The following is a 16544-nucleotide window of genomic DNA, read 5'->3' as shown; positions in this document are numbered from 1 at the left end:
GAATAACTCCCGTCTACTAGATCTCCAGCATTTTTCTTCCCAAAAGTTTGAGTCTAACTAGAAATCGATTTATTATTGATTTAGAAACGCTCGCCGACGTCATTCATCAGAAAGAACATTTCTAAATGATTTTTGAATACAGGCCATCCCGCATAAACGTTTAGATGTATAAATTAAATAAAATAAAATATTTGAAGGTAAATAAAAATAAAAAAATGATATTTCTTAAGACATACTACACGTGATCTCGCAATAAGAAACATATATCCCAATAGAATGATGCACGATCGCATTAGACCGTGGAGGGTTTTTTTCTTCTTCACATGTATCAACTTGGTCGAATGCCTAAACAGCATCTGCTTCTTCCCCGCGTTGTCGTCATTCTCTGGCTCTCTTATAAATACATACATATACATACATATTACGCAATGGACGAACAAAGAAGACGTTAGACCCACCATACGTTATATACGGGGGAGGTACAGCATAACAACAAATGGCGGGGATCTTCCGCGTTTTATTCGTCGCCTGTCAACCGACTTACGATTTTATTAGGGCCTTACATCATTCGATTATATTATATATTTCTCTTTTTACACTCTTACATTATTATAAACTTCTTCCTTTCAAAATATCAACAGATCTATGCGTGTACCTTTAATATAATAATAATAATAATAATAATATTCTTCAAAAATTGCAATTATTCATTAAAAAAATTCAACAGGGCCTAAACTATTTTTCTAATTAAACTTTTCGGGCCAGATATGGAAGCAGCGACCGAAAGCTGAAGAAACAGAGGACTGAGGTTTCAGAGTGTATAAGGAAGGTGAAGACTGAAGATGAGAATAGAAGGAGAGAAAAAGAGAGTATATAGATACAGGGGAATACGAGCCAATAGTATTGGTATAGCTAACGTGTGTTCTCGTATGTTTTCAGTCTGGAGCTGGTAAAGGGTGAGAAGGGGTGGAGAGTGAGGACTGGTTTAGTTGGCTCGTGGGGTGAGTGCTTAAAACCGTTAGGTTAGTCGCGTGCTGGCTGCTGAAGGCACGTGGCTACTCTTTCGATCTTTATTTTTTTCATCCTCATACTCTTTCTTGCAACACACGCACACACCTCTCGATCCTTGATGTACATCCTTTTTAATTTATATACCACCGGCTATGGCTACTTAATATCTTTATCATTAGAACAAGGGCCCTATCATACTCGTATGACCAAAATAAATAAATAAAGACAAATTTATGGAGCTTTTTGGTGGGTAATGTCGACAGCGCACGAATCAAGACACATGGTTCTGTTATTGGAAGCAAACAGTAGTATAGATAATTTAATATTATGGTGATATTGGAAAGATAACGAAGTATAGTCAATGATGGAGAAAGAGAGAGTGAATTAATATCAAGGCAGATGCACTTTGGCTTCACTTGGAGAACAGTTAGACCTGGGTCTCAATTCTCGATTCTCCGTTGGGGTGATACTGTTATATATACTCTTATATGTTATTTTATTATGGACTAGTATGGATGTATAATAATGAATGTATACAGCCACCGTGTGGTTTAACTATGGTAAACATAAAATTTGTGTACAGTATGGTCTCTAGGAGAGTACAGTTATAAGTTATAGAACTAAAACACGATTTTGTCAGTAGTTTTGTTGGCCTCCGGCCACGTGCTGCAGCTAAATACATAAATAAATATATATAGACACGGTACTCGTATAATGTAAGCGGGTGTATTTAAGGTGTTTAAGAATCACGCAGATGTTTCTGTTCGGGCACATTATGTGTTATATATGTATAGGTAAAGGCAACTTTAAAATAAATCATCGACAGAGATAACGAGTGCCGATATGATGAAGGGTAGACACGATATAATCCCATTATGTATTTTATATTTATTTATGCTAATAAAAAACGTTTAAGATTTTAAAAATTTTGAGGTTTTCAGGAAAAGTTTAAATTGGAGAAGAGTACATATGTCGCTTGGACCTTTTTCACGGTTACGTGGTAAATATTCGATAAGGAAATGAGACTATGCATATAAAAGAAGGCGTTTCCGCTAGAGGGGAAGGTTGCTCTAGTCGAAATTTGCGCCCTCGGGGAGAGAATAGAAACCTATGAAAGAGTCTAGTTTATAGACTGGCCATGAAAGATTTAAAATTTTTTTGGTATTTTAAAAATAGAAAGTGTTTTTAACAGTTAGGTGCTCCGAGCAAAAAACTGTAATTTTTTTTTTTTTTAAATATTAAAATTTATTCTATAAGCTGTAATTATTCAGCAGTTTTTTTTTTCCATAAAGTTTGAAAATATATACTTGAAATAAAGGCAGTGGTATCGATCAGATTCGTTTTCCATATTCTGATGTAACAGCGGATGCATACGGAACGAGAAGAGTGTGCGAATCCGGCGAGTGGAACACGGAGATTATTTGAATATCGTACATTTAACATTCGTCCGGCGTAGTAGAGGCCAGTGATTGTCAGTTTAGTAAGCTAGTCACGTGGCTGGCACGTCATACGACGTCAAACCAACCCCGTGTCCAAGATGCTTACCCCAACTTATTCGGAGCTATTTTAGAGAATACCATCGAGGGTCAGCGAACACTTTACATTCTATTTTCACGCTGTACTGACCCTGAAATAACTGACTGGCTTTTTCTGTCTTTCCTTTCCTCTTTCCCTTTATTTTGCTTATAAGTTTATTGCTACGGCAAAAAAATCCGAAATATATGTCTGTTAATTATTTCTGACGAATTTTATACTAGCTGGTTACGATGCAAGTATGAATAAAAAATGCCAGAGGCTAGGAATCAGGATCCAAGCTGACACCCTATCTAACGGTGTTTCAAACGGCAAATAGGGTTGGTTTGCTATTTTATGCGTGTCACCGCCCCCGCGGTGTTTTCACGGGCCGACGAGCACCCCGGTTTTTTAAAGTGTGGTCTTACAATGAACCCAAGGCTGTTAAGATTCTCAAGCTACTGGTTATAAGAGCTAGAGGGGATGGTAACCGAGTTAAATAACGCTACATTACCGTTCTCAGCGATACAAGACTTGTCCGAGTGTGAAATACCCTCTGGCTTATCAAGAGTACGCACACTTTTTTTTCATCATCAAATCTCCTGCTCAATACCTTCTTTAAATTATTTTTTATTCACTGAATTTTAGCTGAACCTTTTTGAAATAAATTTTCATCAATAAATCCTAACAGCTATTTATTTTGTTTTATATTAATTTAGTCAATGAATTTTTAACTTTGGTGATTTTTTGATGAGTAAAATGTGTCCTTGCTATTCCTGAAGATCCAACCACGATTATTTTGCTGAAATTACGGTCGTCTAGACAGGGATGTGGTTTCTTGTGAAATGACAATTACATAGGACTCCTGAGGCAGCTTCTCTTTATTTCTGTTTCTCTACAACAAATCTCAATGGCCTCCATCACGGTTATATCATATATATATATATATATATATATAGTGGCTTATTACTGAGATTCATACGATTCTCGGTAAAATGTTTCGTCCATTAAAAATTGTATGCCGGTTTTTAAATTTCCATGTATGGATAAATTATTGTAATTGGAATTTTTGCTAAAGTATTACCGGCTTTGTCTAACTATAACAAAAACTACTGTTATTATTTAAAAAGAGGGTCATTTTCATTTTTTATTATTTATTTAAGAATACGAAGAATGAATTATTTTATTTTATATTTTTTATTATCCAATAACAACCGAGTGACATATTATATATTATATATATTATAATAAAAATGTTAAATCATTCCCTGTGAAAGCCAGATAAAACTTAACTACCGTAAAATAATGTATTGTTAAATTAAGAAAAGAATTAAAAATAGTTGACTTGATTTTAAAAATGACTTTTGAGAAATGGTGGATCTGGATCGCGATCCCTTATTGGTATAATAAAAATAAAAAGGGAGGTACTGACTACCGAGTAAGGATCTCTCTACTCATCAGCCTGTTGCAATGATCGTTCCACCCCCTAAAAGCATTTATATGCTGGTGGTAGGATAAAAAACTCGAGGGTTGGTTCCCCTTTTTAGGCGGAAAAAAAAAATTTTTCCATCGAACGTCGCGTGCTAGTAGATAATAGGGTGCTAATTGATTATAAAATAAACCGATGGGGAGTATACACTGATAGAAAAACAATCTTGATTCAAGAAATTTAATTGTCATTAATTTACTTATTTTCAAAAAATAATTTTTATTTGGTATAACAATTGAAGACTATTTAGTTTTTGAAATCTACTTTGATGAATTATTTTAAGTTTTTTAAACGATAATGTTATTTTAATTGAAAAACTTAAATGTATCGATTGAAGATAATATATAGCTCTTAAGCCAAGAAAATCTAAATCAAAACAAGAAATTCTTAAAGCAAAATAATAATTTTTCTTCCAAAATAAATTCTTAGATCAAGAAAATATCTCTTGAGTCAACATAAATTTTCTATCAGTGTATACACCAGATATTATCATAAAAACAATAACTAAATGACAATTAATGTTCCGTCTCCTGTCGTGCAATTGAATAATAAATTTTAGATGTAATTGACTGACTAAACGAAAACAAATTAATTAAATAACATTAACTTTCACCGACGAAATTGAAAATAAATTTTATTCAACGTGAATTATTGTGCTTATATATTATTATTAGTAATGAAAAAGAGGAAAAAAAAATAGCATTGATACCAATACGGCGGAGGCGTTCGATAATTTATTGGACTTCATTTGCCCGCGTTCATATTTACTGGGTCGTTATGAACAATATGGGATCTATTAATATATACGATGGAGTTTCACGAGAATACAAATAAATTAATCTTCTGGTCACAGCAGCGTGTCCATAAATATTGATTATTGAATAAATATATTGTTTAATAAAATAAAGATGAAGATGAAGATAATTAATATTAATTGCCTATAACATCGCCTACACTCGGATCAAGTTAAACTCAATTCAATAAATTAATATCGAATAAAATAAATTGTTTCATTCGATGTTTTTTTTGGGTAATTAAGTTGAGTTAATTAATTAATACCAAGTAAGGATAAGTAATTTCTCATTATGACGAAGATATTAAGTGAAAGATGGGAAAATAAAGAGAGTATACAAGTGTTGGATAAAAGCTTAAGTGAGTAAAGATAATGAATTAATGAGTAAAAGAGGGAGGGAATGTTTAAGAAAAAGAGTAGAGGCCCGGTTTAGTCTTGGATATTTTTTCTTCTTATTTCCTCTGTGGGAACGACACTCCATTGATGGAATCACCAATTGCACAGTTATTGGTTTAATTGCTAATTGCTAGTCCTCTTATTCGTCTTCTTGGCAAATGTAATGGCGCCGCCGCCGCCTACGATATAACATCGAGGATGCTGATGTATGTACACGACACGAATGCTTTCGTCTTTTCCCTTTACTTCATCAACGTCCTTTTGTTCTCACGCTTAACAACTCTTCGTGATAGTTAGATATTTTTTATGTTATTTATAATTTATTTAAAAGCCGTTTGTGCTCAATTATGTATAACTGTTTATATTTAAGTTAAGCTAGAAAAAATTTAGATAATTTATCAAATCATTATCTCTATTGAAGGATATAAATGTTCTTAACTTTATAATATTAATATATTCTTTTTTTCTGTGTGGGAGAAGTTTTAGATCAAGTAAGGAAGAACTTGTGGACGGAAGTGATTGAAGCAGTGAGAATATGTTGTCAATGAAAAACACAAAGTTTCAATAATCACGGTAAATATCTCTTGAATGTCTTGCTATTTGTTATTTTGCTGATCTTCCGAGAATTCGCCAGTATACTCGTTTTCATTTCCCCTTACACAATTAGCAAAATACTTGACTCTTCTTCTTGGATTGTGCAATGAAGTGTCAAGAATGAAGAAATAGATTGAGTAAATAGGGATTAAAAAATGTCGCTAATTTGGATGGAATGATTATAATTTTGAGCGGAGAATGTTGGTGAGGTAATTTATTCTTACATGTGAATACTTTCAAGTTGAGTGGTTGGGATCAGAAAAAGAGGTACTTGGATAAAAAATAGCAAGATGAATAAGTCAATTCTAAGCGGGCCATTGAAAAATTCACAACGAGTGAATTTGAATTCGTTCACCCGCGGGATTTATTCGGGAAAGGTTCGAGAGTAAGTGAGAGTCGATAGAAAAGCGTTCCTGGATTTTTGCGGTGGTTTTAAATTGAGAAAGAGGAGCTGAGGAATGAAATGCAGGAGAGAAAAAGAGGGCTAAGAAATAAAAGAATAAGAAATAAAAAATATAAAATGCTGAAGAACCGAAGAAAGAGCAAACGACATGGCTACTTTAAAACCTATTTGAATGACAAAGTCACCGAAAGTTATTCACTATTCCATTCCAAATTATTTGCATTCTCAATATCCATCCAAAACGGTTTACAATAATTCAAATCGAATTCCTAAAAAATTTAACTTCAATCTTCAATCAAGTAGGATGCATCGCCAGAAATATATACATACCTTTAGTTATGTAAAAAAAAAAAAAAAATTTATTCAATAAACTATCGATGACAAATATCTTTTGTTGTGAGTGATATGGAAAAAAAATGTTTTATTTGAATAAATCGGGGCCGTTTTACGAAATTTACCTAAAGTCGAGCGATCTAACAATAAATTCTCAATTGAATGGACAGGTATGCAGCAGTAAGGACTCTAATAAATCACCTTTAGATCAGAGGATGTATATTCAAAGTAGACGCGAAAAACTTTTGGGTAAATTCCTTCCGTAAGTTAAATAAAGTCATTTTTCATTTTGAAGGAAGAAATTTTTCTTAATATTGGTTGCATATACTTTTGTGAATGTGAGAAAAGTGAAAGGAGGATAGTGCATGGTGAGGCATCCTATCGGAAGTGTGTAAAATTACAGAGACTCGTATAGTATTAATGACTCGTAATGACAAGCTCCTTCTCATTCTCCTTAGGATGTAATTTTTGTTTTATTTGGAATTTTAAGTATTTATTTTATTATTTCTTGAGAGATATTTTTTTTAGCAGCTCAAGCGTTTTATTCGTTTTTAGTGGAGAGGCAAAAGCCCACCAGGAATTGGGATTCACAGAATGAACATTAAAATAAAAATACTAATTGACGAAGGCTGATACTAATAAGACAAACAACGGATTTAATGTTTTAAAGTAAAATACAGGTTGGTAATACTTTGTTCTCATATTTTGTTCCCTTTCTTGTAGAACATTATTCTTATGACGAGATATCGTCGGGTCCAATTGCAGACAGGTCTCGATCTACCTAGTTACGACCGACCGGTTCGAGATTTCCAGAAGAAAGGGTGGGAGTCAGAGAGAACAGAGAGAACAGAATATAACAAATAAAAAACTGGCTATGGATTTTTTGTCTGACTTGAGTCAAGATCCTTTCCAATTTTTTATTTATTTTTTGTTTTTCATTCTCTTACTTTTCAGTCGAACCGTAACAAGGGGGTGAAACGATTTACGCGCCCGAGCACAACCAGTCCTTTTGGTACACGTCGCCCGAGGCTTCGAGCTGTCCTTTCTGCGACTTTTAATGATCTTACAAAGAAAAGACTCCGCCAGGAATAAACTAAAAAAATCCACGATTCACAAAATGACGAAGGATAAACTTTTTAACTTTTCTCTCCTACTCCCACTAAAAATGTCATTGCAACATGCTCCTCTTCTTTACTTTTATCCGATCACTCTTCCATGATTTATTTCGCCTCTCGCCATTTATTTTATTAATTTCTCCTTTTCTTTTCAAAGCCCTCGTAAAAATTGCACCGGATGTAAACTCATCGCGACACCTGTCGGCAGCTTTAGAGCGCAAAAAAACCCAGATAATGATGATGAGACCGTGTAATAATAGAACAGCTAATCCTCGAGCTCTAATTCTACGGAAAATTGATAAGAAAAAATTTTCTTACAGAAATAATCTCTTTCTTTACAGCCAAAATTTCCTGTACGTTTAGCAAAACTGCCTAATTTCCAGCATTTACAGACACTTAAAATTTTTTGGTACGCCAAATTTTACCTTCGGAATTGACGAAACTTTGCAAATAGCATAGAATTATCTGGACGCGGTGATTTACTATTTTTTACGAGATCCTAATTTTTTTTACTTGGTATTTTATATTTTTATCTGCACCTGAAGCTGTGTTGGCTTGAAAATATTTAAGAAAGCAAACATCACTTCTCAGGATAAGTTACAAATGACAAACTGCGCCGCCCTACACAGATGCAACTCAGTTTATGGCTCGGAGTACGTGGAAATAATTAGCCTGACGATAAAAGGGCATCACGAAGGGCCGAATAAATATGCCGCCAGAGGAATTTAACTCAATATTATTTTCATTCATAAATTATAATTCACGTGGGAATTGTTGAATTTAAAGTTTTACGATTAAAAATAAAATTAATCTTACCGTTAATCGATTCTGGAGATTCTACATCTTTGTCGATCCGTCCAAGTGCGTCACTCGCTGCAACAAAAAGTGAATTATTTGATTAGATTAAGATTGAGAAAAGAGCGCAGATGTTTCTTAAAAAACAAAAATAATCGATTGGTATTTAAATGTATACAATCTATTTGACACCCTTGGCCATCAGGAGGAATAGAACGGAAGCAAGAAGATACCTATATAATAGTGGAAATGACCGTAATATGTCACGTGGGGGACTGTAGTGACCCGTAGGGCTACCACCTACTACCCCCTTGGGGGCCACTACTCACTTTGGACTGTATTCAGATAATCCTACCTTTCCTATCGCAGTATATCTTCCGGGACATTTCAATATGTGACTCTTTTTCACTACTATTTAGACCTCCGAGGACTATTTTTCTCTATAAAACCCTCTACTCTTTCCCAATGACATTTCATTATTTGGATATACCTTATTAAACGAGACCGAGTGATTATTCTCACTGAATTGAAAGCAAAAGAACCCCCATGATCCCACCCTGATAATTCAAACAGCTGCGCTGGTTATAATTCCATTGATTAATTATCCTAGTTAATACAATTTAATCTACCCGCATGGTATGCAAAATTATTTTTCTTTTCAACTAAAATTTTGAGGAGAGTAATAATAATAATAATAATAACAATAATGAATATATAAAAATGATATGGATAGAAAAAAGAAATATGAAACGAGGCTTTTAGAAGCGCAGTAAAATATTTGATCAGGAATGACGACATTGGACGATACTCCAATCGATGGTTTATTGGAGTATAGGAAATTCTCAAGAGTGTCGTAAAAAAGATACAGCTGGACGTGGAGCTTCTTTTCCTCGTTTGTGCCCGCAATGTACTGTCCTAAATATCTTTCTCATGATGTGCTAAATATATTGTCCTATCTTTAACTAAAAATGTATTAAACACTCTTATAAACAATATTTTATTTTTTTTTTTTAAATATATTTTAATAAAAAAATTTCTTGTCCTCAATTTTAGTATAGAGTTAAATTAGAAAATTTATTCACAAAAAAAAAAATCATAAATATTGACTGATCGATACCAAGAATATGGAATGCAATTATAGTTATTGGAAATGAGTATTAATAAGCATTCGTGATGTGACTTATTAGATTAGATTATTTATCCGAAATAGCTTTTGAATTGACAACCATGCAATTGCATGTCCGACAAAAGAGTATAACTCATCAGTATTCATAAAGGTCAGCGCATATGCGATCTACTCTTCTAGAAACAACAACAACAACAACAACATCGAAACACCAGGTGTCTTGTGTATGGAAGGTAAAACATACATTTTTCGTAATGCCTATTTAATTCTGTCGATCCAGATTTATTTTACTGCGAGTAATAATAATGTTTATTATTTCTTCAGTTAATCAATGAGTGTATTATTTATTTTCAGGAGGAAGGGAGAAAATAAAACTTAAATATTTGAAAAAGGCAAACAATAAGCGCAGAGTGACCTACCACCGAGTGTAAGCCTGAGTAAACTTTTGCTACGCGAATCAACTAAAATATTAATAATGACATTTGTAAGGGTTTGTGGTTAACTCTGTTGTGGCTGGGTATATTGCATACACATGTACAATATTGTGTGGTATCGGAACGGCCTCGTCGGGCGCGTAACTTATTGTAATCATATCGGGTCTACACCCGAGAGAGATGCTAAATTTTTTTTGCTGGTATACGCGATTGCCATGAATACAAAATGCAACTTTGAATCTGGTTTGCGTGGATGCCAGTTGCCGGACCATCAATTTTTAAAAGCTTAAACCATACGCAACTTGAATGGGCGATGGCTGCTATATATAAAATATATAAAAAGGTTTCATTTTTTTTTCTCTAGGTTTGTTACATAAGAAAATGTTACGTTTTTGAAACAATTAAAAAAAGTTTGAAACAAGATTTTGTTCAATAAATGATGTCATTAAAGTATAAAGAAGGTCTTGGAGAAAAGCGTATTTAAAAAAAAAAATAGAAAATAAAGAAAGAATAGAAAAGTAAAAATAAGAACATTTTCTTGCCGTAAGACATAATGAGTTGAGTTCAGTAAGGAAGTGCGATAATGGCGGCCGTTATGAAGAAATCAACCCCCGACCATTGTAACCTCCCCTACTTTATTCTCTGTTTCCATGGTGACCGCCTTGTTCAACGAACCATCTCCCACCTAAGTCACTAGTACCCAAGAAAGTCGGCGTCTTGAGAGTTGAGAGCTTTCGCATCCCCCCATCGGTCAAAAGGGTTTCTAAATATCACTAATGTCTTTTTTATCCTCCAATTACTAAAGAATAAACTCGATAAGAAATATCATTTTTATAAATTACTTACAATCCCATTTATATATTTTACTTCATCTTTTCCTGTGAAAATATTTCACTAATATCTTTAAATATTATTTTTAATAAGTCTTGATATTAAAATTGTCCTATACAATTTTTTTTATTAAAATTAGTGTTGAAATTTTTCAACAGAGGGCGAATGATCGCCAAATCGTCTCGATATTGGAGAGTTAATTTTAATTATTTATATTATAGAGAACTAATTAGTGGAAATTTATAAATTTGAAATAAAGAAAAAATATATTATAACAAAATAAAGAAAATAAAACACAAATTTATCGATCATTACTGTCTGTTAATCGGACTCAAACGCCGCTAATCCTCGACACGAATAGAACTGATGGATTCCAAAATAATTGCTGTCCAAGCTCGATGGGGTGGTTGCGATCACGCCCTTCGCAGATGGCTGAGACTGTAGTCGTAGAAAAGCGTCATTGTGACTAGAAAATTAAAGAATGAACGCGAAAATAATTGAAGTAAAATAGAATAAAAATACCTCGATGAGTTAAAGAAAAATTATGTGAAATTGATGAGGCTAAATTTCTGGATAAAAATACATGTAATATGCGAAAGGGTTCGGCGTGCCAATCGTTTACGGTCCAGACAAAAAGGGTCTTTTTCACCCTTTTATTAGTTCTCTCTTCTATGATTCGAGCTAGTGTCACCCCCATAGACTCCCATCTTAATACTCTGTCATAATCGTCTGTACCTCCGACATGGCGACAGATTTCTATGTAACTGGCCTCGATCAACACCCCACATGTATTTTTATGACAATTCCAAGTCTATTTTTTATTTTTTTCCTGCTATTATAATAATAAAATATAAATGAAAATAAAATCATTAGGTAATTATTTAATATATTAAATTGCTTTGAGTTTCTGCCCTAAATTTTTTTTATTCAATTATTCCCCCTCTAACGCCTGGCCTGGAGTTTCAATAAATCAGAAAACTGTCCAGCATCTGGACAATATAAAAATTATATTTTTATTAAATATATAAAATTAATGATTGCAATTATCAGAGTTGAATAAAAATAAATAATTGAATAAATATAAATACATTAGTAAATCTTTGGTGTTGGGTAATTTATTAATTATATAGATTAATATGAAAGATATTTAATTATGAAAATATATGTTTAAGTCATGTGAACATTCATAGTTTTATTATTAAATAATGTTTGATATTATTATTATATTATCCACGTGTGCAAGCGCAGCAAGTGAATGAAGCTTATGAAATATGCATTAAATGCAAATGGAGGGCGTGTGTGCCATTAAAAAATAATAACTGAAATTCGCGTTAATTGGCACAATAGACGGATACACTCGATGAGTATATTGCTTGTTTTATTTATTTTATTTACAGTAAATGCAACCATTATATGTTATATTAAACTTTTAAGAGAAGTTTACCAAGTCCTGACAATTAAACTTGATATAAGAGATATAATATAGATCCTGATGCTGCTGTTATACATACATACATACATACATACGTATAAGTAGCCTCTTTCTGGTTGGTTATAATTACGCGTTAATTAAAGAAGTTTGTCGGCAATTAACTTTGTGAATATCATCGCCTCTTGTCACATCGTTCTATCTCTATTTATTATTTAATAACAAACCCGTGAAATACGATAAAGATTATTAAGTTACGGAATTATTTGTCTTTCCAGAAAAATAATTAATTTGTTTTTGTCGTAGGAGGAAACTGTTTGAAGTAATAATAAAGGAAATTATATTTAGAAGCAGATAATTCTTGAAGCAAAAAATAACTTGCCATTGATGGAAAATTTATTATATATCTGAAAGCTCTTGTTGCTTACTCTTATGCTGGCTTTCTTGTAATTAAGTTATAAAAGAATTGCGAGAAACGGAAATAAATGAGTAGAGAGTACAAGCGAGTGTGTGCATGTATGTGTATGTTTGTGAGCATCTCGGTAAAAGAAAAATAAAAGGATGAAAAAAAAGTGCCAGCGGGGGTTGCGAGAAGTGGAAAACAATAAGGGTTGTACTAATTCGTACGATATATTATATCCATCGTGAGTGGTTTTGGCAGAAGGTGAGGGCTTGCTTCGTTGGTTAGTGTCGCAAATGCCTTTTAACAAACTATACACCCTGCACTCGAGGGTTAAATATATGTACAAACAATTTTAATTGTTTTCTTTTTTCTTCTTATAAAGAATAACAACCACAATAAAATATATTGGATTGCATTCGACCGCTCAATAACTCAATAGTATCAAATTAATTAAACTCTAATTGAAAAAGTATACAATTGAAATTCGATTAATTATCTGCAGGCCTGCCTCTGACGTAACAACAATAAAAATATTTTATACAGTAAAAATAAATTGTTAAAAAAAGACCGATTGCATCGTATATAATTTTCCCAGCGTAATAGAGATCGCAAATTTTCACGATTACCTCTTTATATATATATATATATATATATATATATATATATATATATATATATATATATATATATATGTATATATTGTATGTATGTATGTAGTGGACCCGCGTCAGGAGGAAATAAGGTATCCGGTTAACGAGGGCCCCAACTCATAACGCTTAATTAAGGCGCGGCTGGGAGACATGCGGGGTCGCGGAATACTGAGGAGAATATATACACTGGACAGACGGTTAGTCTTGGGGCCTGATCGTGACCGGACTGGGTCCAGGAACGCGGGCAGATCTCTCGATAACGATCTGATAAGCCGCCCTCCCAACGATCGCCACGAGTATCATGCTAAAACGCGTTCACATACGACCGTGATATATGATACAGTCAAGATCAAACCTCTGCTATATTATCCGGCCCCCGCTACATTACATTACATTATAACTATTATATTCTGCTCAAACATTTTTACAAGGGATGATACTCGCTCATTATCACTTACATTTTTTATATATAAATTTTAACTCGATAAATCGATAGCTAATTTTAATTTAGTTGATAAAATAGTCGATTACATTGTGTAAAGCTGACACTTGAGCCATTTTAATAATCCGCTTAAACTATTATTTATCAGCTTACTCCGAAACACTCCAAGTGCGAAAAAAGGAACAAATGTTTTTATAAAATCGATTATATTAAATATAAATTTTTTATTGATTAATTGATTGCTGAAATTAAGAGGGTCTATTCTTATCTTGAATGATAAATTTTGGGTGATAAAAAAAAATAAAACGCGTGAATTTATATAAGAAGAGTTATCGAATAAAAAGCGGCACTTGATCTAATCAAAAGTAAGAGGATGAACAGGAACAATAATGCTGGAGATATTTTTGTCTCGTGTACATAGGGTCGCTAAGTACCCAAGCTATAGACTCTGGACTCTAAATGTATCGTATGTATATATAATACAAATAAAAAAGAGAGTAAAAAATGGCGATTGTACTACTCCCCTTTGCTCCTAAGTAACCCTAATCCATTTGAAACGTTCGTCTAATCAAAATAAGTGGGTGGGTTTTACATTTTAAACCACCATTTTAATTCTCCTAGGAATAATTATAAATATTCTATTGATGTTATACTTAATATAATTCTTTGAATATTTATTACACTACACATAAATTCTGTGAAAAAAAATATCAACTGCCTTTTTGAGAGATGAGGGTCATAAAAATGTGGACATGTCAGTAGCAATTGTCAGATGTCACACATCTTATCACGTAAATATTATAAAATTTTATAATACGGGTATTATTAAAATCACAGAGAATAATTAATTTAAAATTAATAAATTTTTAAATAAAAAACACTTACGTATACGGAACTTTATTTTGGCATCCGCATGCATTTTTTTTTTTACACGAAAGTGACAAATTCCGACCACCATTTGAACGTATTTACAAAACTGTTAATTACACAAGTGTCATAACATTGATTGAAAAAAAAACACACGTGAATTCCATTGTTTACATAACATATAAAATTGAGACAAAAAATAAAAAAATAAAAAACACAAATGGGTAATTAATTAATTAATTATCAATCATTTTGGGAAGTTGAAAAATACACACAGTCCAGAGAGCTAGATATTATTTAGTTTGGAAAAAAGGAAAATACAAAAGAATGTCCAAGTTCGCCAGACGGGGGCAACTTGTCTACTGGTGAGCCAAGAGCTTGTCCGTTCGCGATGGTCAGCATAGCCCCTCTTCTCAGCTGGCCAAGGGTCTCTCTTCTCTCTGCACCCCCGCTTGCCACCCCGGCACCCCCCTTCACGCTATAAGGGTACATACATTATCCGCCCCTCACTCTGATCCTCACCCACATTTCGGTATAGGTATAAATGTAAGTATAAGTTCTATCTACTTCTGAATTATAGAAACGTTATTCCTGCTCTTTTTATTATCATTCTCATCTCTTCGCTCTTATTTTATCTGCTACCTACTGCTAACTTAAGTGAGCTTTTAATTTTACTCAAACTGTTTTGTTGTGAAACTTTACCCACTCTCTATTCTACAAAACTAGAAATCTCCACTCTTTTATTCGGTACTTTTGCTACTACTTTGTTTCTCTAACCTTACTTTTATGCCAGGGTTGCCGATATTCTAAAAAAAAAAAAAAAAAAAAAAAAAAATTAGGTAGACCTAGACAAGGATCAACGAGAAAAGTATTGGTTTAAATTATCCCGAGAATAGAATTTACAAATAAGTAAAACCTTTACATTTATATTTACTAAAACGTATATTTTTGGCCCGCAATATAACTACGAACTGTTAAGTCGTAAAGGAGAGGTTTAAGAACCTCAAACTAAAACCGAGTTTTTATTATCGAGGAAAAAATTCATTTAAATATTTTTTTGTTGTTTGTCAAGGTCCAAGTAGAAGGAATAGAAATAGAAAATTTAAGATAAGATAGTAACCTTTTATTCAAAGTACTTAAAATTTTCTTAAGCCTTTTTTTCAACGGATACAACTTTGCATTAATTTTCCTGTATAAGATTAACAAAAGAATTTTAACTCTGTCATAAATTTCATCTCTAGCAAATAATAATAAAAAAAAATTAATTTATCCAGACAATATATTTACTATTAACATCACATCGTGGTCAATTATTTTTTTACCCTATAATGTTAATCTATAAATTATCTAATTCAGTTAATTAATCAATTGCCTTAATTACACAACTGCCCTCATAGCTATTAATTAACTTTCAACATTAAACAAAAACCCATTTTTATTCTCAGGATTATTTAATTTATTATGTACTACTGTTTCATGTAGCTTGATCCAACTCGTCACCTAATTATCCAATAACACAATTTACCATTTAATACATCGGAGTAAAAATTTATAGAAAAAAAAAAGGAATTCTTTGAATGTTACAGTTTTAATGCTGATGTCAAGCCTCACGGACCCTTAGTGGACCAATAAAGAGGGTGAAGAATCGAGGGTTCGATCAAAAGAGAGGGTGAATTCTGTTAAAACAGGGAAACTGGCACACTGCACCCGGCAATCTTCATTCGACACAGTCTGTTATATACATTATAGCTTTGCAGTAAGTATATTCGCGTGTTCCTCAAATCTCAATAGTCAAATTTCGAGTCTTTGGTCCGAAGTAAATCCTCAAATCATGTATATATCGATTTTTGGTGTCTAATCATCCGCGAAACAGTTATTTAACTTGCACGCGTTCGACCAAATTCGAAATTCAAAATGTAGC

The 16544-nt window shown here is 32.9% G+C and overlaps 1 protein-coding gene across 1 annotated transcript in view; it reads right to left on the bottom strand.

Moving 5' to 3' along the window:
• Positions 1-16544, bottom strand: part of LOC123261850 (POU domain, class 2, transcription factor 1-like) — a 75950-nt gene that overhangs the window by 7352 nt on the left and 52054 nt on the right. Inside the window, exon 4 of the mRNA XM_044723710.1 lies at positions 8463-8519. Coding sequence (XP_044579645.1) covers positions 8463-8519 — 57 coding nt within the window. The remainder of the gene's footprint in view (positions 1-8462; positions 8520-16544) is intronic.

The sequence above is a fragment of the Cotesia glomerata genome, linkage group LG1 (genome assembly GCF_020080835.1).
Source record: "Cotesia glomerata isolate CgM1 linkage group LG1, MPM_Cglom_v2.3, whole genome shotgun sequence".
In the NCBI taxonomy this organism is placed as follows: Eukaryota; Metazoa; Arthropoda; class Insecta; order Hymenoptera; family Braconidae; genus Cotesia; species Cotesia glomerata.
The sequence above is the reverse complement of the archived record's forward strand: the minus strand, read 5'-3'. Positions and strand labels throughout refer to the sequence as shown.